General features: G+C 36.2%; 1 protein-coding gene across 3 annotated transcripts; it reads right to left on the bottom strand.

Moving 5' to 3' along the window:
* Nucleotides 1-1044: 1044 nt before the first annotated feature.
* On the bottom strand, nt 1045-26127 carry SIRT1 (sirtuin 1). Of its 3 annotated transcripts, XM_036923947.2 has the most exons (9): nt 25614-26127; nt 24226-24342; nt 22795-23036; nt 21338-21490; nt 13064-13211; nt 12339-12418; nt 11311-11497; nt 5756-6310; nt 1045-3029 (listed from the first exon to the last, which is right to left on the bottom strand). In XM_036923947.2, the coding sequence occupies exons 1-9, from the start codon at nt 25990-25992 to the stop codon at nt 2704-2706; spliced, it is 2187 nt and encodes a 728-aa protein (XP_036779842.1). In that variant the 5' UTR covers nt 25993-26127; the 3' UTR covers nt 1045-2703. The 3 variants fall into 3 exon arrangements, with proteins under 3 accessions (XP_036779842.1, XP_036779843.1, XP_057361899.1); XM_036923948.2 differs by lacking the exons at nt 22795-23036; nt 24226-24342; nt 25614-26127 and adding an exon at nt 13706-13831 and having other exon boundaries at nt 21338-21475; XM_057505916.1 differs by lacking the exons at nt 22795-23036; nt 24226-24342; nt 25614-26127 and adding an exon at nt 13706-13828 and having other exon boundaries at nt 21338-21469.
* Nucleotides 26128-26198: the final 71 nt, after the last annotated feature.

Below are 26198 nucleotides of genomic sequence, written 5' to 3'. Positions count from 1 at the left end.
CTTGTGTTTTAAGGCTTAGGCTTTGTTCATTCCATAGGGAGAGATTTGATGTGCACATGTATGCATGCACACTCTCCTAAATTACAAGTCTAGCAGCTGACATTTAAGATACAACTTACCAAATAATGCTTAGTAGGTGGATGATGTAAAACATCAATTGAAGGTACCCTGTTATATGCCACCAATAACAGTGCTAATTAAACCATCATCTGCCATTAGTTTGGTTATTTCCGTTAGTGAAATATATGCTGTATTAATCAAGGGTAGTGGGAGTAATATTGAATATAATTAGCCCTAGTAAAAAACTTAGCCTGACTAAAATGACTACATACCTCCTAAGGTGTTAATTAACTACCTGGCTTTTCCATTTTGTGCATATTTGAAGTCACTTTTTCTTATTTTTGTAAGATATGGGGAAAGGATGTACAGGTAATTTTTGTAAGATTGATTATTTTTAAAATTCACTACAAGAGTTTGCTGTGGAGGAAGGCAGGATACCTGAGAGCAAGAAACTGCCAGTCAAGGTTTTATACATTATGTACACCTTGTAAAGGGCATGTTCCTGGCTTCCTGTCCATGACAAAAATAGTTTTCCAGATCAGGACACCCTCAAAAAGTAAATGCCAAATGTGGTCTGCAGTCTTTTTTGACTCCAAGTGTTAAAAGACTTGCAAGATCTAGCACCAGGAGACCAAAATTCCAGAGATAACCTGGCTTTTATAGCCTGTGAGCTCTTGAGTTCACTATTATTTCCACTGTTCCCTGCTGCACCCCTAATCCCAAAGTCCTAGTTCCTTTGTGAAGTTCTTATTAATAGGTAAAAAAGGGGAAAAGGCTGGGCCTAAGGCCCTGGTTTAGAATGGCTGAAATACTAGTAGTTTTGGAACTTTTAGTGATGAGCATCTCCTACAACCAGCACTATCAATATTTGCTTAACTATCATTAGATTAGACTTAAAAGCATCAAATATAGCCCCAAAGCTGCAGAAATTCTGCAAGATTTTAAAATTTCATACCTTGAACAATATAACTTAACAGAAAAAAATCAAATGACAGTTTTAATAGACTTTAAAACAGTGTACGAGTATAAAACACTGGTTTTTTTGTATTTCAAAATTGGAGGAAGATACCAGTCATCAAACAGTCTACAAAACATATGCCAGTAGATTACATAAAAGACTATATACAATATAAAAAGAGCTGAAAACAGTCTTCACTGTAAAAATAATTTAAAACAAATTTTTCAATTTAAAATATCTATAGCACAAACACACATCATGCAAATGGACAACTAAATATACTGCATCCTTCAGTGTAGCCAAATAAATTCAGATTGATGACTTTTACATAGGGAAATGGCCATTTGATAAAATTTTTTCTCTGGCAGTAATTGTCCTAGCTGGGTATCTTAAAGAACAGCTGTATTTCAAACCCTTTTTTAAAAGTTGTAATAAATATTAAAGCAACATAGGAATACTTTGTGATTTGGGGAAAGTATTTCTGCAGCTGAGATAAAGTTTATGTGTAATTTTAAGGCAGGCTAAGCTTTTAAATAGAAGACGTAACAGGAACTAGTTTCACTATTTTGCTGTTAGAAATTACATGTTCACCTCCATAATACTAGTCTAACAGTTTGGTGTTTATTACACCAAATCCTCCAACAGGAGACAGGTTGAGTTATAATTAACATCTATTACTTTGAAACTGTCATCAGGAGCCTGTTGCTCTCATTAATGGAAAACAAAAGCAACAGTCCAAAATATTACACTCCCCCCAGTGGAAGTACCATTATAAGAGATTCATAAAGGCTTTGCATATTCACATCTTGGCAGTTTAATACTTGTGGAAAAGGATAAATGCAAGCTCTACCACAGTGATTGACAGGTATTTAAACAAGAATGGAAAATATTCTTGAAAATAAGGGGAACCAGGCAGGCACTACTGTTTCTAAAGCAATAAAAATATTTCCAAAGTATTTATTTGTTTTCCAGGTTAGTTTTAGGAGCCAATATAGACATTACTACATGTCCACAGGAAGTACAAAACCATTTTTGTTTGAACAATACAATATTCCTCAAACTCTTAGCACCAAGTCTTACTTTTAAAAGCAAAGACAACTGAGTGCTCTCCCACATATTGGTGACTTCTACTCACATTGCAAGTTATGAGATTTTAAAAAAGTTAGCTGCCACAAGTTTTGGAAAATGCCAGTGTTTAAAAACAGGTAATTGTGCTAATAAAGAACCAAAAGTTTAGCAGACAGATTTGAGGATTTCAAACCATTCAATGTTACAAAGAAAAGCATGAACATACCATTCTTTGGTCTAGATAAGCTGTTCCCTTTACATTAACTTAACATTCCAATGGCTTTTTGAAAATTTTAAATGTTGAAACTCACTAGGCAAAAAAAAAATTATATATACATATGGATGTACCAGACAAATGAAAAAGTCCTGACCAACAACTGACTAAAAGATACTTAGTACCTTTCCTTTAAAAAAAAAAAATGTTAGTGTTGTGTACAAGTACAGAAATAAGCAAGTTAAAAATTACTCATAGGAAAAAAAGTCTATTTTTACCAGTCTATAAATATTACACCTTTCTGGTTTTCTTGCTCTACTGAGTTCACAAGTAAACATTCATTTTGACATGCTGAAGTTCCTAATGCTGGTGGAACAATTCCTGTACCTGGACAATTATTACATTATGATTTGTTTGGATAGTTAATGTTTGTTGCTTCTTGTTTTGTGGCTACAGCTTCAATAACTGCCTCCTGATCACCTCCATCAGCTCCAAGTCCAATTCCTCCAGCTCTCTCATTAACATCAGCATCATCTTCCAAACCGTTGTAGAATTCTTCAGTCTCACTTTCATCCTCCATGGGTTCTTCCAAACTTGGGCTCTGGCATGTTCCACTATCACTGTTACTGCCACAAGAACTAGAGGATAAGACATCATCTTCAGAGTCTGAATACACCTCAGCGCCATGGAAAATGTAGCGATTTGGTGGTAAAAACAGATACTGATTACCTGAAATAGATTAATAAAGAGAAATGATGTTATTTCCAGTTTACTAAAATCTAATTCAGTATGAGTGGGCAGTGTGGAGTAAGTGTAGGTTCCATTTTGTCTTTAATCTGAGCATCATTACTAGAAGCTATTCACTACAGCATTTTTCAAAAACTAAGCTATAGACAACATCCTGGGTGCAAATCTTATTTGTCATTCACCAGGTTTGTTAATTTGGGCAGTTTTTCTCTATGCCTCAAATTCCCCATCTGGAAAATGAAGTAATTTTCACAACAACCTTATGAGGTAAAGTATGAAAAAACACTGAGAACCTCGTTCAATAAAGGTTACTTAACCTTCTTTGAACAGATTTGATGAAGATAAAGTTAAATAATTCATGTACACTGAAAGTTAACTAACTTCTTTAAAGCACCTATTATGCTTTCAAAGCCTCTTCATTACATATTTTAATTTAACTGTCTATGATAAAACTTGATTTCTCGGTTATGGCTTCACCACCTCTTTGAGGTGTACCTGTGTACACTGGCATCATCTCAAAGTGTTAGAAACAGATTCTCAGTCCACCACCCGCTGAGTCAGAAGGTATTTTTGTGGTAGTTCTCTGTACACACTCAAGTGTGAGAAGCACTCATCTACCATCGTACTTCAACCTTTCTTCCCCACCCCCCACAAATTTGTGTTCAGAGGGAAGATGTGGTCCAGGATGGTAAGCAGAGCTCCCCTTCTCTACCGTTAGGGACCCGAGGTCAAGAACACCTCCACACATTCTACTCTTAAAAGCACCAGTTCGAATCTGAATTAAGTTCTCTAAAGTCCTAGCTTGGTCAAATTTGGTTTAACTGCTTTTGTTTACACTGTGATTTTTAAGTGTAAAACTTAGGAGCCCTAAACATTAATGATAAATGTTTTCTACTCAGAAAGTTGTAAGAACAAGTAACTTCTAACTTGTCTTATATCACACATACTGTAAAGAGCACCACATACCAAACTGATTCATAACACAGTTGATCTGAAGTAACATGCATCTGCCAAGCATCATGACCCAGTTCTTATTTGGAACAACCTAATGTGTGATAATTCTCATCTGAGCCCACATCTGTTCCAAGAGAACATACATTATTTAGTTTTCTAGGCCATTAATAAGCATTTCCATTATTGGAGAATGGACTCCAGTACTTGTGTTATAGCTAACAGAAAACTCTGTCGAGCATTTAACAGGGCCATCTCTGTCTTTTAAGGGTCCCAGATACAGCTGTCCTCTTACTCTTCTTTCTGTAGTTTTGGCCCATGCTTCTAAAAAAATGCTTTATTCTGTTCTGCAAACTCCCTTCCTCCTAGAACTGACTAATCTGTTTCTCAGCCTTCAAGCACACTACACATGTCCAATTTTGCCCTCTTGGCAGCCATCAAGATGAACTTAAAAGTTATATATGCTCCCTCTTCTTTTCACCCTTGCTCTCACCACAGGACTAGTGACAAGTTAAAATAAGTGAGTAAAAGTCTAGTGGTCATTTGCTGTCAACAGCTACAATTTTATGCTCTTTACATCTATTATCTTTTTAATTCTCACAATGCTGTGAAGTATGTACAACTTTATTCCCCATTTTACAGATTAAGAAACAATATCTGAGTCTACTCAGGTCTAATTCCAATGCCTGTATTTTTAAAGCCTAACTCGGTACAGTAAAACCACAAGAGACATCTCCAGGTTTAATCTTTGTTTCCTGGAGCACAGTGTTCTGTGTGTCTTACTCAACTGTCAAAAAGAGAGTCAAAAACAATCCCCCACCAGTCTTCCAGTGCACACGCACGCTTTGTACATGGTACACTCATGATACCTGACTAAATCAACAGCAGTCTTTCTACTTATGACGACTGCTGCATCTGCAGACATAAGCATTCTTCTACACTTTCTGTAGTTTCCCCAGGGAAGACAAAGTCAGATGTTATTAGGCTTTTTGGGAAGCCTTCGATAACTTAATCCCCTCCAGGTACTATCTATCTTTCTAAATATTACCTGTTTTTTAAGTTGTATAAGATTGTGTGTCTGAGTTAAAGAGCATATATTTTTACTTTGACTAAGTAATGATTTTCCACCATGTAGACTACTTGGATTTAATGACCCAAAAAGTAGAAAGTGATTTCACTTATGTTGATTAATTAATACTATTTGGTAAAGACTTCTCATGTCAAAGTAGGTTAGACATTATTCCTGATACTCTGCAAAGCAGCAAAGATGTTTTCTCAATCTGAGACAGCATAGTAGGTAAGAGGACAAGCTCTTAGGATACACCTGGAATCCAGTCTGGCTGTGCCACCTCCTGTTTCCTTGCCTGGGCTACTTTAACCTAGAGGTTCCTATTTTCCCACCTGTAGTGGAGAAACAATAGTTCTTACCTCAATCAGATAATGTATATAAAGCAGCTGGCTCACAGTAAGCACCCAAAGCTCAAATTATTTCTACCAGCTTAAGCTCACCTGACAGTGGCAACGCCCCCAATATTTCACAGTTTTCTTCTCAAATTTAATGCTTACCTTCTCATGCCACACAGAAAAAAGGATACAGAGCATACTTTAAACACACTAGTTCTTCCCTATGTAAGATGCCAATCAACTCACATTATGTGCATAAAGTTACTCTATCAACTAATCTGCCAAAATCACTCATTTCTTGCAAATATTTTAAAATAATTATACATTCAAAATGGTTCAAGGGTCTGTCTTACCATCAAGCCGCTTACTAATCTGCTGCTTTCCAAGTCTTGCTGGCCAGCACTTTCTCACTGTTTCAGCAACTGAGGTTCTTTGACTGTTCTCTGCACTACTGGAGCCAACATTCTTTAAATCGGGACCCTCCAACTGTTCAGTGACACTTTCAATGTTCCTAGTATAAGTCTTTACTTCCTGTGATTTTTCTTCCATTTGATCTTTTGATTCGGGCCCATCTTTATCAACATTACTCTCTGTTGTTTGGTCTAAAAGTGTGACAATTTCTGAAGAATCTGGTGAAGTTCTTTCTGGTGTACTTGAGTCCTCTGAAATATTAAGAGGTGTGGGTGGCAACTGTGACAAATGACCCTCTTTTTGTGTTCGTTGAGGTTTTTCAGTAATTTCTGAGAGCTTTACAGGGTTGCAGCAAAGTTTGGCATATTCACCACCTAACCTATGACACAACTCATTAATGATGACATCACAGTCTCCAAGAAGCTCTACATCAAAATGCAGATGAGGCAAAGGTTCCCTATTTATTAATATTTGAGGCACTTCATGGGGTATGGAACCTAAAAACAGGGTGAAAAATAGAGTTAGAAAGAGGGAAAGGAGCTAAGCCAATAAAGCCACAACAAATGCACTGCAAAAATCTAACATGATTCCAATACCAAAAAAGAGACCTGCTGCTGATACCTAACCAAACCATTACATTTAATCAACTTGTCAGTAAACAAATGAGCAGTTAAGCATCTTTAATAAAATTTCAGGTTCTGCTCCTGGTTACCTATGAACAATCTTCTCACACCTTTCCACTCTGTATCTCAATTTTTTCCTTGTCTGCATAAGGGAAATAACTATTTTTCCACAAGGTTGCAGTGTGGATAAATTAAGTAAATAGATGTCAGGGATACAGGTCTTGGTACACAGGGATTGTTATTCTACTAAAATAGTTAGATATAAAGAATGAAAATTCATACAAGTCTATTCTTCACTATTATATACTTGCATCTTACATTTTTTTGAAATTACCTTTTCCTGTCACCAACACACTATTACCCTACAGAATGCTTTTAAGAATTTCTCTGCCTTCAAGTAAAAAAATTCAAAAGGGGCTTATACATTAAATCTTCATGTTTTGTTTACTTACAGATTGTCTTATAGTCTACTTTAATAATAGAATGTCACAGGTATTTAAGGAAGATAGAGTTATATTAACAAGGAGTTAATATAACTCTTCAGTTCTTTTTTTCCTCTTGTTTCTTCCAACTGTTTACTCTCGCTGGGTATTTCACTGCCGTGCAGAGATCCAATTTAATTCTCTGGTTAAAGGTTTGATAGTCTCTCCACCTCCCTCCCTCCTTTTTTAGAGCACACCTGATACTACTGAGTTAGTCCCTCTATCCTCCTCTCCCTTGCTTCCTCACTAGAGGAGAAAAAAAGATAGTATGGGAGCACATTAAGAGAGAGATTCCTGAGAGTAACCAGGACTTATACTGTATCTGAGCATTTTATATACATACAAGCACCCTTATGGGTAAAACAGATCCATATACAATGACTATGACATGATATCCTTAAAAGAAGAAACCATTTTGAGCACCCAGATTCTACCTTACATGAGTATATTACACTTCTATCTAGCTATACATTTAAACTTACTGGACCTAAAATCAAATCTGAAAAATAACTAAAATTAAGACTAAAAGTATAATGAAATCAGGACTTTTTTTTCTTAGATTTTTTTTGGTATCATTAATATACAATTATATAAGCAACACTGTGGTTACTAGATTCCCCCCATTATCAAGTCCCTACCACACATCCCATGAGTCATTGTCCATCAGTGTAGTAAGAAGCTAGAGTCACTACTTGTCTTCCCTATGCTATACTGCCTTCACCATGCCCTGCCCTCCACATTTAGAGTGCTAATCGTAATGCCCCTTATTCCCCTGCAATCCTTCCCACCCACTCCCTGCAATCCCTTTCCCTTTGGCAACTGTTAGTCCATTCTTGGGTTCTGTAGTCTGCTGTTTGTTCCTTCAGTTTTTGCTTTGTTCTTGTGCTCCACAGATGAGTGAAATCATTTAGTACTTGTCTTTCTCTGCCTTGCTTATTTCACTGAGCATAATACCCTCTGCCTCCATCCATGTTGCAAATGGCAGGATGTGTTTTCTTCCTATGGCTGAATAATACTCCATTGTGTGTATGTACAACATGATCTTTATCCTTTCATCTACTGATGGACACTTAGGTTGCTTCCATTTCTTGGCTATTGTAAATAGGGTTGCGATAAACATAGGGGTGCATCTGTCTTTTTCAAATTGGGCTTCTGCATTCTTAGGGTAAATTCCTAAGGGATTCCTGCGTCAAATGTTATTTCTATTTTGAGCACTCTGAGGAACCTCCATACTGCTTTCCACAATGGTTGAACTAATGTACATTCCCACCAGCAGTGTAGGAGGGTTCCCCTTTCTCCACAACCTCGCCAACATTTGTTGTTTGTCTTTTGGATGGTAGCCATCCTTACTGGTGTGAGGTGATATCTCATTGTGGTTTTAATTTATATCTCCCTGATAATTAGTCATGTGGAGCATCTTTTCATGTGCCTGTTGACTATCTGAATTTCTTTGGAGAATTGTCTGTTCAGATCCTCTACCCATTTTTAATAGGGTTATTTGCTTTTTGGGTGTTGAGTCACTTAAGTTCTTTATATATTTTGGATGTTATCCCCTTGTCGGATACGTCATTTACAAATATATTCTCCCATACTGTAGGATTCCTTTTTGTTCTGCTGATAATGTCCTTTGCTGTACAGAAGCTTTTTAGCATGATGTAGTTGCTCCATTTGTTCATTTTTTATTTTGTTTCCCTTGCCCAAGGAGATGCATTCAGGAAAAAGTTGCTCATGCTTATATTCAAGAGATTTTTGCCTATGTTCTCTTCTAAGAGTTTTATAGCTTCATGACTTACATTCAGGTCTTTGATCCATTTCAAGTTTACTTCTGTGTATGGGGATACACAATAATCCAGTTTCATTCTCTTGCATGTAGCTGTCCAGTTTTGCCAACACCAGCCGTTAAAGAGGCTGTCATTTTTCCATTGTATGTCCACAGCTCCTTTATTGTGTGTATGCTTGGGTTTATATCTGGGCTCTCTAGTCTGTTCCATTGGCCTATTGTTCTGTTCTTGTGCCATTACCAAGTTGTTATGATAACTGTGGCTTTGTAGGTGAGCTTGAAGTCAGGGAGCATAATCCACCCCCTGCCTTATTCTTCCTTCTCAGGATTGCTGTGGCTATTCAGGGTCTTTTGTGGTTCCATATGAATTTTATAACTATTTGCTCTAGTTTGTTCGAAGAATGTTGTTGGTATTTTGATAGGGATTGCACTAAATCTGTAGATTGCTTTAGGCAAGATGGCCATTTTGACAGTATTAATTCTTCCTATCTATGAGCACGGGATGTGTTTTCATTTGTTGGTATCTTCTTTAATTTCTTACATGAGTGTCTTGTAATTTTCAGAGTATAGGTCTTTCACTTCCTTGCTTAGGTTTATTCATATGTATTTTATTCTTTTTGATGCAATTGTGAATGGAATTGTTTTCCTGATTTCTCTTTCTGCTAGTTCATCGTTAGTGTATAGGAATGCAACAGATTTATTAATTTTGTATTCTGCAACTTTGCTGAATTCAGATATTAGATCTAGTTGTTTTGGAGTGAAATCTTTAGGGTTTTCTATGTACAATATGATGTCATCTGCAAACAGGGACAGTTTAACTTCTTCCTTGCCAATCTGGATGCCTTTTATATCTTTGTGCTGCCTGATTGCCGTGGCTAGGACCTCCAGAACTATGTTGAATAAAAGTGGGGAGAGTGGGCATCCTTGACATGTTCCTGATTTTAAAGGAAGAGCTTTCAGGTTCTTGCTGTTAAGTATAATGTTGGCTGTGGGTTTGTCATATATTGCCTTATTATGTTGAGGTACTTGCCCTCTATGCCTACTTTGTTGAGGGTTCTTATCATGAATGGATGTTGAATTTTGTCAAATGCTTTTTCAGCATCTATGGAGATGATAATGTGGTTTTTTCCTTTTTGTTGATGTGGTGGATGATGTTGATGGATTGTCTAATATTGTACTACCCTTGCATCCCTGGAATAAATCCTATTTGACCATGATGGATGATATTTTTGATGAATTTCTGAATTAAGTTTGCTAATATTTTGTTGAGTATTTTTGCATTTATGTTCATTAGGGATATTAGTCTGTAATTTTTTTTTTGTGGTGTCTTTGCCTGTTTTGCTATTAGAATGATGCTGGCCTTGTAGAATGAGGTGGGAGTATTCCCTCCTCTTCTACTCTTTGGAAAACTTTAAGGAGGATGGGTATTAGGTCTTCACTAAATGTTTGATAAAAGTCAGCAGTGAAACCATCTGGTCCAGTTTTGTTCTTAGGTAGTTTTTTTGATTACCAATTCAATTTCCTTGGTGGTAATTGTTGTATTCCGATTTTGTTTCTTCCTGGGTCAGCCTTGGAAGGTTGTATTTTTCTAGAAAGTTGTCCATTTCTTCTAGGTTGTCCAGTTTGTTAGCATGTAGTTTTTCATAGTATTCCCTCATAATCCTTTGTATTTCTATGGTGTCTGTAGTGATTTTTCCTTTCTCATTTCTGATTCTGTTTGTGTAGACTGTCATTTGTCTTGACAAGTCTTGCTAGGGGTTCATCTATTTTATTTTCTCAAAACAGCTCCTGCTTTCATTCTTTCTACTGTTTTATTCTTCTCAATTTTATTTCTGCTCTAATCTTTATGTTCCTCCTTCTACTGACTCTGGGCCTCATTTGTTGTTCTTTTTCTATTCTAGTTTTGTTAACTCTTTGGGTGCATAGATATTTATAACAGTTATATCCTCTTTCTGGACTGACTCCTTCATCAGTATGTAATGTCCTTCTTTGTCTCTTGTCACTTTCTTTGTTTTGAAGTCTATTTTGTCTGACACAAGTACTGCGACTCCTGTTTTCTCCCTTTTAGTTGCATGAAATATCTTTTTCCATCCCTTTACTTTCAGTCTGTGTATGTCTTTGGGTTTGAAATGAGTCTCTTCTAGGCAGCATATAGATGGGTCTTGTTTTTTTATCCATTCAGTGACTCTATGTCTTTTGATTGGTGCATTCAAACTATTTATATTTAGGGTGATTATCGACAGGTATGCACTTAATGCTATTGTAGGCTTTAGATTCGTGATTACCAAAGGTTCAAGGGTAATTCAGGACTTTTTCTTACATGTAAGTTAGCTGAAGCTAACTTCTGCCACATTAAAAACACATTCCTTTGAAGTTTTGAACTGTGTCCCTCTGTCTTAATTTTTCACATATATAATAGAAATGATCTTTTCTTCTGTTTTGGCAGCCTTCTACCCCAACCAAAATGTGAGATTGTCAAGAGTGTCGTCTATAAAGTCTATCTCTTTACCACTCTTTAGTCAGAAACAGAGTAAGATCACTGGGGTCTACTGTTGAGACCCACAACCCACGACAATTTATGGAAAAATGTTTTCTAAAAATAACCAACTTACTTGGAATTAGTGCTACTGGTCTTACTTTCAGGGAAGACCCAATTACAATGAGGAGATCAACTTCATCTTTGTCATACTTCATGGCTCTATGAAACTGTTCCGGTAAGTTTTCACCAAAAAAGACAATCTCTGGTTTCATGATAGCAAGTGGTTCATCAGCTGGGCACCTAGGACATCGTGGAACCACCTACATATTCCAGATTTTGTTCGAGATGGGGAAGAGAAGGATAAACCCAAGTTAGAAACAGTCAACATTTTCACACTCCCTAAGAATGCATTTCAAAAATTATCAAAGAAAAAAGGAAAGCTGTGTGTCAAATAGCAGGTTAAACTGGATACAATCTAAATGGGATCAGTCAGCTTACTGACACAATGAAAGACAATGCTGTTATTTGTGTATTTGCTATAACTGTGTATCTACATTGGGCATTCAAGAGTCCATCATATATTGAGAGGAAAACTATCACGTGTGTGTGTGTATGTGTGTATATATACACACACATATACATGTGTACATACATATGTAAGTGCACATACGTGCCTTAATTTTTAAAAAACAAAAAAGATTTGAAAGATTACAATGATTCCATTTTAATTCACTACCCATAATTATATGATTATATATACAGTCAGCTATACAACACAAAATTTTATTTCTAGATTTTTTATTTTATTCTCTGCTATATTTTCCTGTATTTTGGGGGCAGTAAGAATGCATAAAATACTTTTTACACATTTTAACATCCCAACTCTTGAGAGGTGCTTAAAAGGGAGAATAAGGAGAAAAGTCATTTAGCAATACCTGACTTACAATCTTGGTTTTTATTTTAGGCTTTGATATTAAGGAGCCAATTTCATCAGTTTAGAGATGTTATAGAGCAGTGTTTTCAATTTAAGGTATTCAAAGAATTCCCACTCTCTTGATTTCTGTATTATATACTTTCAGGGGAAAAAAAAGGATTTGGAAGCAAAAGAAGAAACAGATCAGAGGCGCTTGCACAATCCCTAAAATATGGGCAATAGTTTACCTGATTAAAAATATCTCCTCGTACAGCTTCACAGTCAACTTTGTATTTACAAATCAGACAAGACGCTGTTGCAAAGGAACCTAAAGGCAACCAACATACACAGGCTTATTAAGGAAATGTTTCCATCTTAAACATACCCCAAACATTTTAAGGATACCAGAGAAGTTAGAGAACTCTAAATTTTTAAGACACTTTACAGGAGAATCTTGGGGATGAATAATTAAGACACGATAAATAAGGAGAGAATCCAATGCCCAATAACTATAACTGAGTACAATAACTTAGTACAACAAAGGAACTCCTCTCAGGGTTAAACTAGTGTTGGAAGGTTGCAACTGTACGAATGACCTTAACAGACATCTTTAAAAAACCATTTAGATACATAAGAAAATGGTCTGTTCATAATTGTTTTAAAGTCTTATTGAATCCTACACATCTACACTACCCAGTTCCTCTGGTTTCATAAAGATAATGTTTTTCCACATATAGCTAATGCCACTTCTGTAATAAAAAAGGTTACTTAAAAATTTAATGGAATTCAGCAGCCACGTCTTAAAGTCTAAAAGCACATTAATATCTATTTTTTTGTGATGCTTTAAGTATCAAGGCCAATACTTTCATTTTTTGCATTCTACTTTTCTTAATTTACCTTCTGCTGATCACATAGATTAAGTTGTAAGGCTTAATCTCCATTCCTGGATAACAGAAATTCTCAATTTACTAACCATGACACTGAATTATCCTTTGGATTCCTGCAACCTGTTCCAGTGTATCTATGTTCTGAGTATAGTTGCGAAGTAGTTTTCCTTCCTTATCTGACAAGGCTATGAATTTGTGACAGAGAGATGGTTGGAATTGTCCAGGATATATTTCCTATGTAATGCAAAAGACAGAAAAAAAGATTAAAGAAGTAAAAGAGATGTCATGTGTTCAGGTTTAACAAAAAACTACCAATGATAATCTCCCATGTATAACTTAATAAACAATACATGAGCATGTCAAAGCATCTCATGGATGCAACACATACCTACAAAGGACTGTTACTGTATAAAACTCAGCAATTAGTGAACTTGGCCCCTTGAAGAAAAGGATAAAGTCAACCCACAAATAACTAACAAACATTAATAGATACTTAAATAAAAGTCAGAAGAACTATACATCTTAGGATGTATCTAATTGTTGTTGGCTGCAAATTCAATTTGTTTTTGTTTTAAGGAAAAAGGGGGAAAGTTTAAACGATATCAAAGGTATAGTGATTTTTTTTTTAAAACTAAAAAGCACTGTCAACATAATAAAAATTTTTGATTCATCATTCATTATAAGTATCAACCTGTTGGAAGTTTAAAGCTAAAGTTTTAATTCCTTACCAAAATTGTTTTCCTTCCACTGCACAGGCACATACTGGTATAGTATAGAGTTGCTCATGAATGCTGAGTTGCTGGATTTTGTGTGTGTGTTTTTCCCCCCAAATAATGCTTCAATGCTGTTTTCTTCTTTAAAAACAAAGAATTCAGATATACACATGGCAAAAAGATCAGAGAAAAAGTATCAATTTTGGTCCTCTCAACTTTTAACTGTTTCTATTAAATTTCATTTAGTAAGTGACTATGGCAAAGGAAGTTTCTCCTTTAAAGTAGTAGTGCTACCTACACTTCCTTACCATTCATTACAGCTTCTAACCTATTACAGTGCTAGCAAAAAACTACACACAACCGCATGTCCATCAATAGGGGACTGGTTGTAGAAATATGGTACATCCTTAATAGTTGAATATGCAGCCATTAAAATGAATAAGGGATGTCTAGATGCACTCAACTGGAAGACAGTCCATGGTGTGAAAAAAACAAGTTAGTCACTAGTGTGTATAATTGTTTCTCTTGTTATTAAGAAAAAATGTAAATTATATGCACACGTAAATCGGTATGTATGTTCATATAAATATCAAGTCAGGAAGGATACAAACAAGCTCTAACAGGTGGGGAAACCTTCACTTCTGACATACAAGAAGTTTAGTAAGGTCATAGATGACTTTACTTTTAATATATTTAATATTTCAAAGAAACTATAGGGATACCTTTTTGTGGAAAAATAAGAAAATCTCATTATAACAACTATCACATACATGTCCATATGCTGCTGAAAATGTTTATATATAAAAATCAAAAATTCTCACATTCAAATTTTTCTGAGTTTCAAGGACAACTCTGCGACTTAGGAAAAAAAAGATAATGCATACAGAAAGAAGTCACAGGCAAAGAGCTTATTAATGTTTATAAAAAACTGAAAGCCACATCATGTTTTGGACCACTGAGTTGTGCTATATTAACCACTGTTTTCTTCCCAGGGTGCTTTGTTCTAGTACATCATTTAGAGGAATTAAACATCACAGTATCTTCTTAAAGCTCCTGCTGGACACAGCTGTCAAAATATTTTAACAAATACTAGAATATGCTATGCAATAGGTAAAATAGGATCTATAGTAGAAAGGAAAGTGATAACAGCATTCCAAATGCAGAACAAATGACTTAGCACCTTCAGAGCAGGGTCACAAGAGTACCAAGACTCCACCCTTCTGGGAGGAACTTTTGTGTGCCTTAGCATCCCCTGGCACCCTTTCCAAAGAGGAGGTTAAGAAGCACAACGTGCGGGACACTAGATTCTGCTGTATGTTCCAGTTTCCCTTCATGTCGAACCCTAACATTTCAGGGTAGTTAAGCCCTTAAAGTTACAAATCAAATCCTATAGCTGGGGATGAAGGATTTTGTTTTACTTTATAAGCCTATATTTTATGTTAGAACATAAGTGATTTGAATTTTAACTTAGTTTCCTTTCAAATAGTGGACCTTGTCTGAATCATTAGATTTAAATACTATGTTCCTTAAGGGATATAATTTGAAGGAATTTTTAAAAAATAGACAAACTATTCCCTAAGACAGCTAACCTTGAAAACTGCTAAAAACCAAGTGACTGGGGATACAACTTTCAGATTAACTATGGATTAATTCTTGCATGCTGGAACTGTGACATGCTAGCCTTGTTTTATGCAAGACAGGCCAACCCAAATCTGAACATCCTGAAATTCTATTAAGGAACCAATTGTGGGCTGGGCCATTCTGTTCCTGCAATAGGGATCCTTATAGAGTGGAAGCAAAGCTGGGACTAATGGCTTGAAACACTTAAAAAGACACACTGCTTCCATATACATACAAGCAATTCAGTAACCAATTGGCTACAGGCAACCAATGTGGTCAGAACAAAAACCTTTGAAATGATCTGCCATAGTGAGTTTTCACAGAAATGATGGCTTTCCTCCAGAGATGCACTTCACTTGCTTGCTTCTCAAAATTTCTAGCATTAAGAGACCCCAATCCAAAGCCAGAATATTAATTGCAGCTCCTCAAAAACGCTAAAAGGATTCATCAAAGTTTGATACGCCACTATTTGCTAAATTCTCCTCCTAACAGAGCAGTGGGAAGTAGTAAATAGAGCTAAGAAATTAGAACCTCAGAAGTGAAACTGTCAATCCTGGTCAGGAAAATCCTCATAATTCCTTGTCTTGTTTCATTCATTTCACAAAACCACACCTGAATAGACTGCTCAATTATCTTAATACTTACAAATTAAGGTTAGACACCTGACAAATTCAGCTGCTTTTTAAAAAAAATCTGGTTCTCTGTGAAATTCAAGTTTCAGCAAACTTTTTCCACACAGGGACACCAGATAGTGAATATTTAAGGCTTTGCAGGGCATGCAGTCTCTGTCCATATAGTCAGTTGCAAGCACTAAAATCTTGCATTGTAGTGCAGAAGATGCCATAGACACTATGCAAATTAATGACCATGGCTGTGTTCCAATAAATCTATTTGTGGTCACTTTTTTTTTTCTCCATCAATTTAAAAACTCTTAGCACAGAGGCTGTATAAAAACACGTATTAGGCCACATTTGAACTGGCAGTAGTTTGCCAAACCCCACACTAATCTAACACAAGAGAATTTCAATTAGTCATTATTAAGTTACCATATAATTAAGTTTTAGTATGTACCACACATAACAGGAGCACTTTATCATAATGCTGAGGGATGACTTTTACATTTTAAAGGCTATAAAAGTAAATAAAGTAGATGTAAGAGCTCCTATGTGGTCCAGAAAGCAGGTGTCATTTCTACCTGGCCCAACACAGAAAAGGTTTGCTGACCCTACTGTTGACACATATATTCCCATTTTGTGTATGAAAAACCAAGACACAGAAGTTAACTTGCCAAAAGTCACAAGAACCAGTAGGTAGCAGAGATGTCATTTAAGCCCAGTTTTGATACCAAAGTACAGCCCTTAGCCACTATACAATAAATAGTGCCTTTTCAATTTTTGATACCTCTACCTCACGTTTCCCATTTTTTAGGCTAAGCACCATTTCTATAAGATGTTACAAACTAATCTGTTAAGACCAGTCTACACTAGTAAAATATACTTCATGGGATTACTGGAGGCTGGAATTCCAGTTACTCTGTAACTTTAAAACAGTCTTTAATACATAATGTTCCCACAAATCAGTATGAGAAATGAGAGCATCCCAATGGTAAAGAATAGCTAAGAACAAACAGGCAATTCAAAATTGTACACGTAGCCAATAGTAAAAAGCAGTCATGATGCACATTTATAAAAATAGAACATTAACATAAGATGCTACAACCTATCTGTTAATCTGATATTTTTAACTGTCTTAAACTCAAGATATCCAGTAATAGGAGACCGATTAGATATATTTTGGTACAACTATAAAATAATACTGTGCCTTTTCTTAAAAATGAAGTGTATCTGTTAAGTGCTATTATAAAACTATTTCCAAGAATATTAAATGGGAAAAAAGGCAGAGAAAAGGACAATCTTGTTGGTATTCATTTTTAAAGTATTTTTAGAAACTTAACAGTGATACTCTTGTCCCTACACCCACAGGCTTTTTTTTTTTTCCTAGAAGGATACCCAAGAAAACATTTTACCATATTAACCGTTGAGGAAAGAGATTAGATGTAGGGAAGACTGACGGGAGAGGCCAACTAATGTTTATGTTTTGTACTGTTGTAATTTCTTTTTAAACCATATATACCACATACATATACATACCCACAAACATAATTTTTTGAAAATATTTTAATGCTAATAAATGTGTTGTGGAGATTTTTTTTTGAGGGGGGGATGTGGGCCAGAGGCATGCTTAATCAGCCTCCTAATACACTTCTGGTAGCAGTGTATTTTATTCAAACCTTTCCAGGTAGTAGTAAAGACAACCTATATAAGGACCCTTAGCAATTTCACTTTTAGGAATTTATCCTAAGAACACTGGAAACATACCAGAAAAGACAATAGCAAATAGCAACACTATTTGTAATGACTAAAAGTAGGAAATCCAAAAACGTGCACTTGCAAAATTACAGTACACTACCTGATGAACATTATGACCATTATATTCAGGTATGTGACAGAAAAAGTTTATTGTATTAAACAGAAAATATCACAAACCCAAAGCAGTAGATAAAAGACCCTATTTTTATAAATATATATCCAGCTATAATACTGTACAAACATTTATATGTATGTATCTAAATTCCTTAACTTTTATAACTACATAATTTGGTATGTTCAGAGATTATCAAGAGATGACTTACTAAATATAAAGATATATTTTTGGAATTAAGTTCATAAAATTCAGTTATTTCTCCCTCCACTTTTTCAGGAATTTTAATCACTTTAGAGGAAAGAACATTCAGTTAATTCAATGTGGCAACAGCAACTATACTCTTTGAATGCAGTCCTTTTCTAAAAGTTTTTATACATCCTCAGTTTCACCTTCACTGATTCTTAATAAAATCACTCATTTTTATCATCAGTGAATTATTTTAACTTCTGAGAATCATGACCATAATTCATTATGAATTTAAGCCCTTATTATGCAGGAGAATAACAGTTCATAACATGACTATATAGCTTTAAGTGGCCTTACTGTTCTTCTGTCAAAAGAATTCAAAGTGGTACCACAGCATGGCACACTGTAATACACTGGTGCTCAACCAGAGAGCAATTTTGCGGGGGACATTGGCAATGTCTGGAGATATTTTTGATTGTCAAGACTGGGGAATTGGAGAGCTAATGGCATTTAGTGGGAAGAGGCCTGGGATGCTGCTGATAATCCTGTAATGCACATAGGAAAGCTCGGTATAGCAAAGCATTATTTACCTCAAAATGTCAACATATTGAGAAACCCTCTAAGGAGCCAGTACTGTCTTTAACACACCTCCCCATAACTTGGAATTTTCAGTCTGAATGAAATCTAAGTTTCCTTTCAATAATTATATACTATCAGTGGATTCATACATGCATAGAAATTCTTTCCTTCCAAAATATCTAAATTTTACTAGTAATATTTCCTGTTTTCATGGTTTTGCATTACTATTTTCTCTCTCCTAACTAGCAAAAACCAGAAGCCATCTTAATGAACTTCCTGCCTACTATGGCAACTGGTAGAGAATCTTAGGTTATGAGTATTTTATTCTTTACTCATGCAATATTTAAGGAGTCTAGTAAAACACTGTATAACAGTATTTACATACTCTCCTCATCCACGATTTTTGGATACTCTTCAATTCTTTGTCTTTACCAATTTCCTCTTAAGACTTCCCTAATTTAGGCCCGAATTAACTCATCTCTCCTACCCGTTACTATTAAGTGCTATTTTTGCAGCTAGAAGCTTTCTTTTAGGCAGTTCTTAATGTGAGAATTAAAGTATAGCAATTCTATAGGAGTAACAGTTACAAAGATTTACTTAGCTCTTAACTTGAATGAAAACTCAGAAAAGCAATTGAGCAAAATTAAATTCATATAAACAATAAAAATGGTTGTGCTGTTTCAACTTTTGTTTTCAGTTCATTAATAAAAACATGCACAAATTCTTAAAATTTTTATAAAGTGAAATATGCTGCCCTCTTCAACCTTTTCTTCTCCCAGGTGGTATAACATCTGTCCAGTGGTTAAGAACACTGTAACACAATAACTATGTGCCATTATTACTGTAATTCATATTTCCTCTTATGCACTGTCTAGATTTCTATTAAGTGCAGTTTTAGAAGTTCCTATAAATTTCTCTTTCCCAGAGTAATTCTGAACTGCTCCCATAGGTTTTTACATGTCAAAGCTAGTTTAAGCTAAAAATGAATACCCAGTTTGTACATTAGACAACTATGGTTACAATCTTTCTCACCTTGCTATTTTTCTATTCTCAGTTACATTTTTCCCAAGTGTCAAATTACTGCTTTACTAGGCAATTTAATATATACTTAAGATAGGGGAAAATGCTGACAAGTTAAGTTTGGGCAACACATTTTACTCCCTCTTAGAACACAGAATTTACAACAAACCTTGTGAGTACCATATAAATGGCACTAATGAGTCAAGCTTTTATTATCAGATGGTATGACCAAAGTAATTTCCAGTTATTTGCTGGCCTTCTAAAAGTGTTAATTTCTGCTAACTAGGAATATTAAGCCAGTGTCCTAGGACCAATTCAAGAAACCTATAATTTAGGTGGTATTTCATTGGTCTTCAAAAATATGCAGTAATACTACTAGTGTCAGTATGTTAAAACAGTATTATCTTCACTAATTCACAACCATATAATTTAAAAAAGAAACTTTATTCACCATGAATTAGGTATCTGTTCTAAAGGCTAGATATGGATGACCATCATTACTACTGATAAATGAAAAATCCAAAATTTTTACAAGATTCAGAATCCTTCATTGTTGGAAAAAATTTCAAATTAGCTTAATTAACTAAATCATATCCAAGAAATTTTAATACAATTTCCCCATTTTACTCCAATTCCTTTTCATAACCATACTTGGATGAAACAAATTTATTTCTTTAAAGTTAGTCGACCGATTTAATGTTACTCTTAATTAGAAGAGCTTGTCTATAATTATGTAAATAGATTATATGGTCTGAAAGTAGCTGAGGTTACCTTAATTAAGGTGCAGGTTCACTTAATTTTTAGATTCACTAAAAAAGTCAGTAATGCAAAAAGACCCTTTTTAAATATACTGAAATTTAGCAATAACAAATTTACAATTTCTTTCCATAGTCTAAACTATAGGGAGAAAAACGTTTTCTAATGATTGAAATCTCTTTGGCATTGTATACCTTAATTTCAAACTTTATACTCTACAGCAAAGATGTCCAATAGAAATACAATGTGAACTATATATGTAATTTAAAATTTTCTAGTAACCACATTAAGTGTGAAATTGTCATAATTTAAAACCTAATCAAAAGCATTATTTCCAGATACAATCAGTATTTAATATACAATAAATAAAATATTATTTTTTATTTTTCCCATATTAGGCTTCCAAAATCTGGTATGTCTTCCACATTTACATCACATCTCAATACACTAAAATACTCAACAGCCCTGAGTGGCTAGTGGCTTGTGGACAGGACAGGGCAGCTCTACAAACTCCAGAGGAGAAAAGAGCAACCTTGACGAAAACACAACCTAAGAATCTTCTCCACACGTCATCAAATTTTTCAGGCACATCCTCATGTATTAAATTCTGGCTACTACAAAACATACCAAAATAGATATTATCATCTTATGAGTCATAAAAAATAATAAAAATCAAAACAGTGATGTCACTTTCATATGGTCTACTAACCTCTAAAAAAGCCTGGAAAATGTAAAGACCATTACTGAAGTTGAAATTTGAAAAATATGAAACAGCCTCTTCTTTGCAAATAGACTCAGTCCTAAAAGGAAGAAAAGTAAATGACAGTCCCCTTCTGAAAAGAAGGGAATTCTTACTGAAATGACTTTTTCAATTATTTTATTCCACCAAACTATTAGTACCCAATTTATTGCACAATGAATGGTAAACTTAAGAAGCCTAAATGTGAACAATACTTTTTCATTAAAGGAGGTCAACGAAACAGCTGCAAGAGCTCATAGTACCTTTGCAAACTTGAAGAATGGTCTTGGATCTTTCCTGAAATATTCAATATCAAACATTGCTTGAGGATCTGGTAGATCTGGGAAGTCTATTGCAAGGCGAGCATAAATACCATCTCTTGACCTGAAGTCAGGTATTCCACAAGAAACAGAAACCTGAAATATGCATGGCATAATTTGTACAATTAAATCTTCTACCTCTACCTTTATAATTACCAGCTCTCCTATCACACAATTAGGAAAGAGCTGAAAAACACTATAGCTTGAAACTTCTTTTGGAGAACAAAATACTGTCCCCTATTCTAATATCACAGAAAAAAAAAAGACACCAAAAAACCAGGATAATTAAATCCAACACATTCCAGTCATAATGGGGTAAGGAATTTTAAGCCAGGCAAATTTTAAACCTTTAAGCATTTAACAAATTAAAGCAATTGCAATTTAATTAAGAAAGGGGTAAATGATTTCAAATTAGTTTAAGAAAGCAGGCAAGAATTTCTATTATAGTCAAGTATTGCCAAAGACATCTCTCATCTGGTTAGGGCTCTAACTTCTTCAAGAATATTAATTTTCTTTAAAAATTATGTTGTATAATATTTCAGTTCTTAATTTTTAATTATAAATTTAGACAGTATGCTTTTGCCACAAATAAACCTTGACATTTCAAACAGGGATTTCAGAAGTTATCTTTTTGTATCACAATTTGACCAGAGTAAAACCCTGACTCTACTCTGACCTCAGAGTAAAACAAACTTGTTGCAGTCTCATCTGGGAGCAAAAGGTAATTATTCTTGATGATCCTTTAAGATAAATAACCACCTCCCATTAACTCAAAATGGCAAAAAAAAAGACTGAATTTACTGTGGAGTTGCCCTGATCATTAACATACTCTGTAACATATATTGTATTCAACACATTATACTCAATAGCTTTACGTAGCTAGTTCACTGTGACCCTAAGTAGGGCAAATGAAAAATGTCACGACACTACAATTATATCACCTTAAATTAAAATGGAGGGGAGGGAGGAATCTGTTGCCTTCCTAGCACTAAGTTCTTTACCTGTGAATACCAATTAGGCTCCTGGTTTTCCATAAAGATCAAACACAAGTAACCAAATTCTCCATCAGACTCTTAACACATTGGAACGCAAGTAAAATACCCAGCATTTTCTTTAGGTGCTGTGGTACAATGTAGGTAAATACTTTGGCTTAACTCCACTTACTCACTGCGCTAACAAATAAGCAAATCTTTTTTGCAGGTTGTTGGAGAGGTTTTTAAAGAACTGAACCAACTTAGCAACGGTTGCTACACTCACTCTGAAGCAGTTTCCAAACACAAATTCCAATTATCACATAAAGATAAGCTCTTCTATGCCAAAAAAATGTTTAACTGGAAAACGTCTAAGAAGAAACATATACCTCCTCTCGCTTTTACTAGTGTTTTATACATCTTACATACCCCAGCTCCAGTCAGAACTATTATTTTTTTGCATTCTTGCAGTAATTTCACGGCATCTTCAATTGTATTAATATCTTTTCTTTTTTTCCTTTTTGGTGGTTCTGAAAGGATATTAATAACAATCTGCCACAATGTCATATCATCCAATTCAGGTGGAGGAATTGTTTCTGGTAGTAAATCTTTAAGAATTGTTCGAGGATCTGTGCCAATCATGAGATGTTGCTGAACAAAAGTATATGGACCTATATTAAGAGGGAAAAGAATTAAGTCAAATCCATTTCCAAATAACTCAGCATCTCATCTATTTTCTAAAGTAAGGAATTAGCAACCTAAGGTTTTCTGGCAAAATAAAAAAAATGTAATACAAAGATATTTCATTGACATGACATCTTCAAGAGCTAAGGCTATATCCCAACGAGATTACAGAGACATCAGATCAGGAGTTAAGACTGCCCTTTGAGGTATAAAATACCAAGAATGTACTTTAAGAGTCAAACTAGTTAATTACCAGAATTAAATTTCTATGGCTAAAATCTAGAAAAATACACAGTAACACAAGTCTGTACAAAAGGATTCTACAAATCAATATAGGAAAGATCTCACCAGTTTCAAAAGCCCACTATTTATCACTAAAGACAAAGAAAAACAAAAAAAAGGAACTTGATAATTATTTTTTTCCAGTAATATTCAATTTGACCTTAACCATCTCTCCCAGAATGATATACAGTGCTGATGTTTTGAGCATTTTCTTACCCTGAAATTTCTTACATCAGTATCCTAGCTTGACAAAAACAAAAATACAGTAAATATTAGACTCTAAAAAGGAACTAATCACTACATTTAAATAGTCAAGGCATTTTTGAAAGAACGAGAGCACGTTAAGAACAAGATCACTTTTGAGATGTCATGCTATTATTTGGTATAAAAATCTGGTAGTATACTTCAAAATACTTTCTCATTCATCCACATACTTAATATTTATTGAATACAGAAGTGCCAGGCACTTTTCTAGGTACTGTCACACAGTATACAAATCAGTCAAGAATCCCTACCCACAAGGGACTTACATTCTTGTACAGGAAACAAGACAATAAAAAAGTTAGGTACACAGCTATGTTAAGAAGTGTTGAGAAAAAATAAAGAACAGGTATGAAGTGAGGGAGCAAGTATTTTAACTGGAGGACAGGACCGCCATACTGAGAGTACAATTGAAAAGGCCCTGAGGTAGGACCTGGCTGTTGAAAAGAGGCCAGTTTCCATAGGCTTGAGCTGTTTAAAAATAAAAACGGAGAACACTACACTTTCCCTAGAAATATGTGGTGACATTAAATCTCCCTGATTAGAAGGCAGCAGAAAATTATATATTTAGTTGGTATAAAATGAAAATATAGAAAAGAAGACATTTACTCTCTAAAACTATTGAAACCATACCTATCCTTGGCCTTGGAGTCCAGTCACTAGAGCTTGCATGTGAGGCTCTATCATCCTCATCACTTTCACAGGAATGGAAACCGTTGGTGATTATTTCATCACCAAACAGAAGATTATCTGCAAAGTAAGTAAAAAATAATTCGAGGCTGCTGAAACAATCTGAATCTAGAACATATTAAAATCTACAATGGTTGTAATGCAACAATTTACACTTAATAAAGCACTTTAACATTCACCATTCACACTGCCTGTGTATAAAATGCCTATGGCATAAGCTTCCAACGTTCACAGATCAGTTTATCCTATCTTTAGGGATTCTACCCAGAATCTAAAAGTTTCAATAAAAATCTAAAAATAAATTAAGTCTACTTAATCAGAACACAAAAAGTAGTAAGACAGACTGAATTGGTCATGCACAAATAATGGAATTCATTAAACTTGTTAAAATTTACTCCCAAAATCGTTCAAATGTAACTATGGCCAAGTTGCACTTTTCTTATACTACACATGCAAAGATTATCTTCTAAACTGTGTTTCTTGAAATCGGGTCCTTTTACTAACCCAGTCCCCCATGTACATATATGATCAAATAACCCACTGATTGGTTTTATTGATATAGTGACAAAGACCCCCATCTATCCAGGACAGAAACTTCCCAGATCGAAAATATAAAACCTCAACATGACACATGCAACAAACACATCTGCTTTAGCATGCCAGAAAAATGTCAATCCATGTTTCGGGGTTACACATACACACAAAAATATACTTGATCCAAAAACCATTAAAGAACATGATTAGAGTAAAAAACTATCCATACAAAGTAAAAGTACTGTTACTCTTCAATGCCCACTATTAATTGCACTGTAGAAAGGTAATAAATGTCAAAATACTTTCTCATTCATCCACATACTTAATATTTATTGAATACAGAAGTGCCAAGGCACTTTTCTAGGTACTGCCACACAGCATACAAAGTTTAAAATTAAAGGCCCTCAAACAAGTCACAAATTGCACGTGTCCGTTTGCAAAGACAAACTGCAAAAGGTCAATGCAAGAACATGCAAAAGTTGCAGGTTGGGGTGGGGGCAAAAAATAACAAAAGCAATATGCCAAAAGGTGTAGGAGTCGAGACCTCATTTTAAAACCAACTGCGAGAGCTTCCCAGCCAGGCGGCTGCGCAAAGCGCGAGGCCGCCGGGCGGACAGCGGACTGAGGGAAAAAGGGAGGGGAGGGGAAGAACCGGGTCGGGAGCCCCAGAAACACACAGTTGTGGAGGGCCGCGGCGGGAAGCCGAGCCTCCCTGAACCCCGCAGGGCGCCCCCACCCCACACCAGGAGGGGCCGCGGGAGGAGATGCGCAGTCCCGGCCGCCCGCGCCCTGCGCACCTCGGTACCCAATCGCCGCCGCCGCCGCCGCCTCTTCCTCCTCCTCGCCCTCGTCGTCGTCGTCGTATAAGTCGTCGGCCGACGGCGGCTCCCGGGATAGGCCCTGTAGGCCTAGCCCATTGTCTTCTTCTCCAGCCGCCGTCGCCTGGGCCTCCCGCTCCCCGCCCGCCGCCTCCTCCCTCCACAGCGCAGCCGCCCGGCAGCCCCCGGCAGCCCCCGGCAGCTCACGCTCGGGCTCGCCCGGGCTCCGCCCGAGGCCATCTCTCCGGGGCTTCTTGAGGAGCGGCTCCCCCGCAGGCGGCGACGTGGCCTCCCTCTCGGCCGCTGCCGCCGAGGTGGAGCCGCCGGGCTGAAGGGCGAGCGCCACCTCGTCCGCCATCTTCCAACTGCCTCTCTGGCCCTCCTCCCTCGCCTCCTCTGCTCCCGCTCGACTCGCGGCACTGGCGCCCCCGCGGCTCTGGCTGCGGGAGATTTAAACCCCGTCACGTGACCCGTCCCTCGCCGCCTCCGCCCTCCCGCCGCCGCTCCCGCCACCCACGCCGGCCGGACCACAACACGGCGGATCACGTGGCGGGCGGGGGCGGC

This window comes from Manis pentadactyla, chromosome 8, assembly GCF_030020395.1.
Source record: "Manis pentadactyla isolate mManPen7 chromosome 8, mManPen7.hap1, whole genome shotgun sequence".
NCBI classification, from domain to species: domain Eukaryota; kingdom Metazoa; phylum Chordata; class Mammalia; order Pholidota; family Manidae; genus Manis; species Manis pentadactyla.
This window is presented reverse-complemented; position numbering and strand designations above follow the sequence as displayed.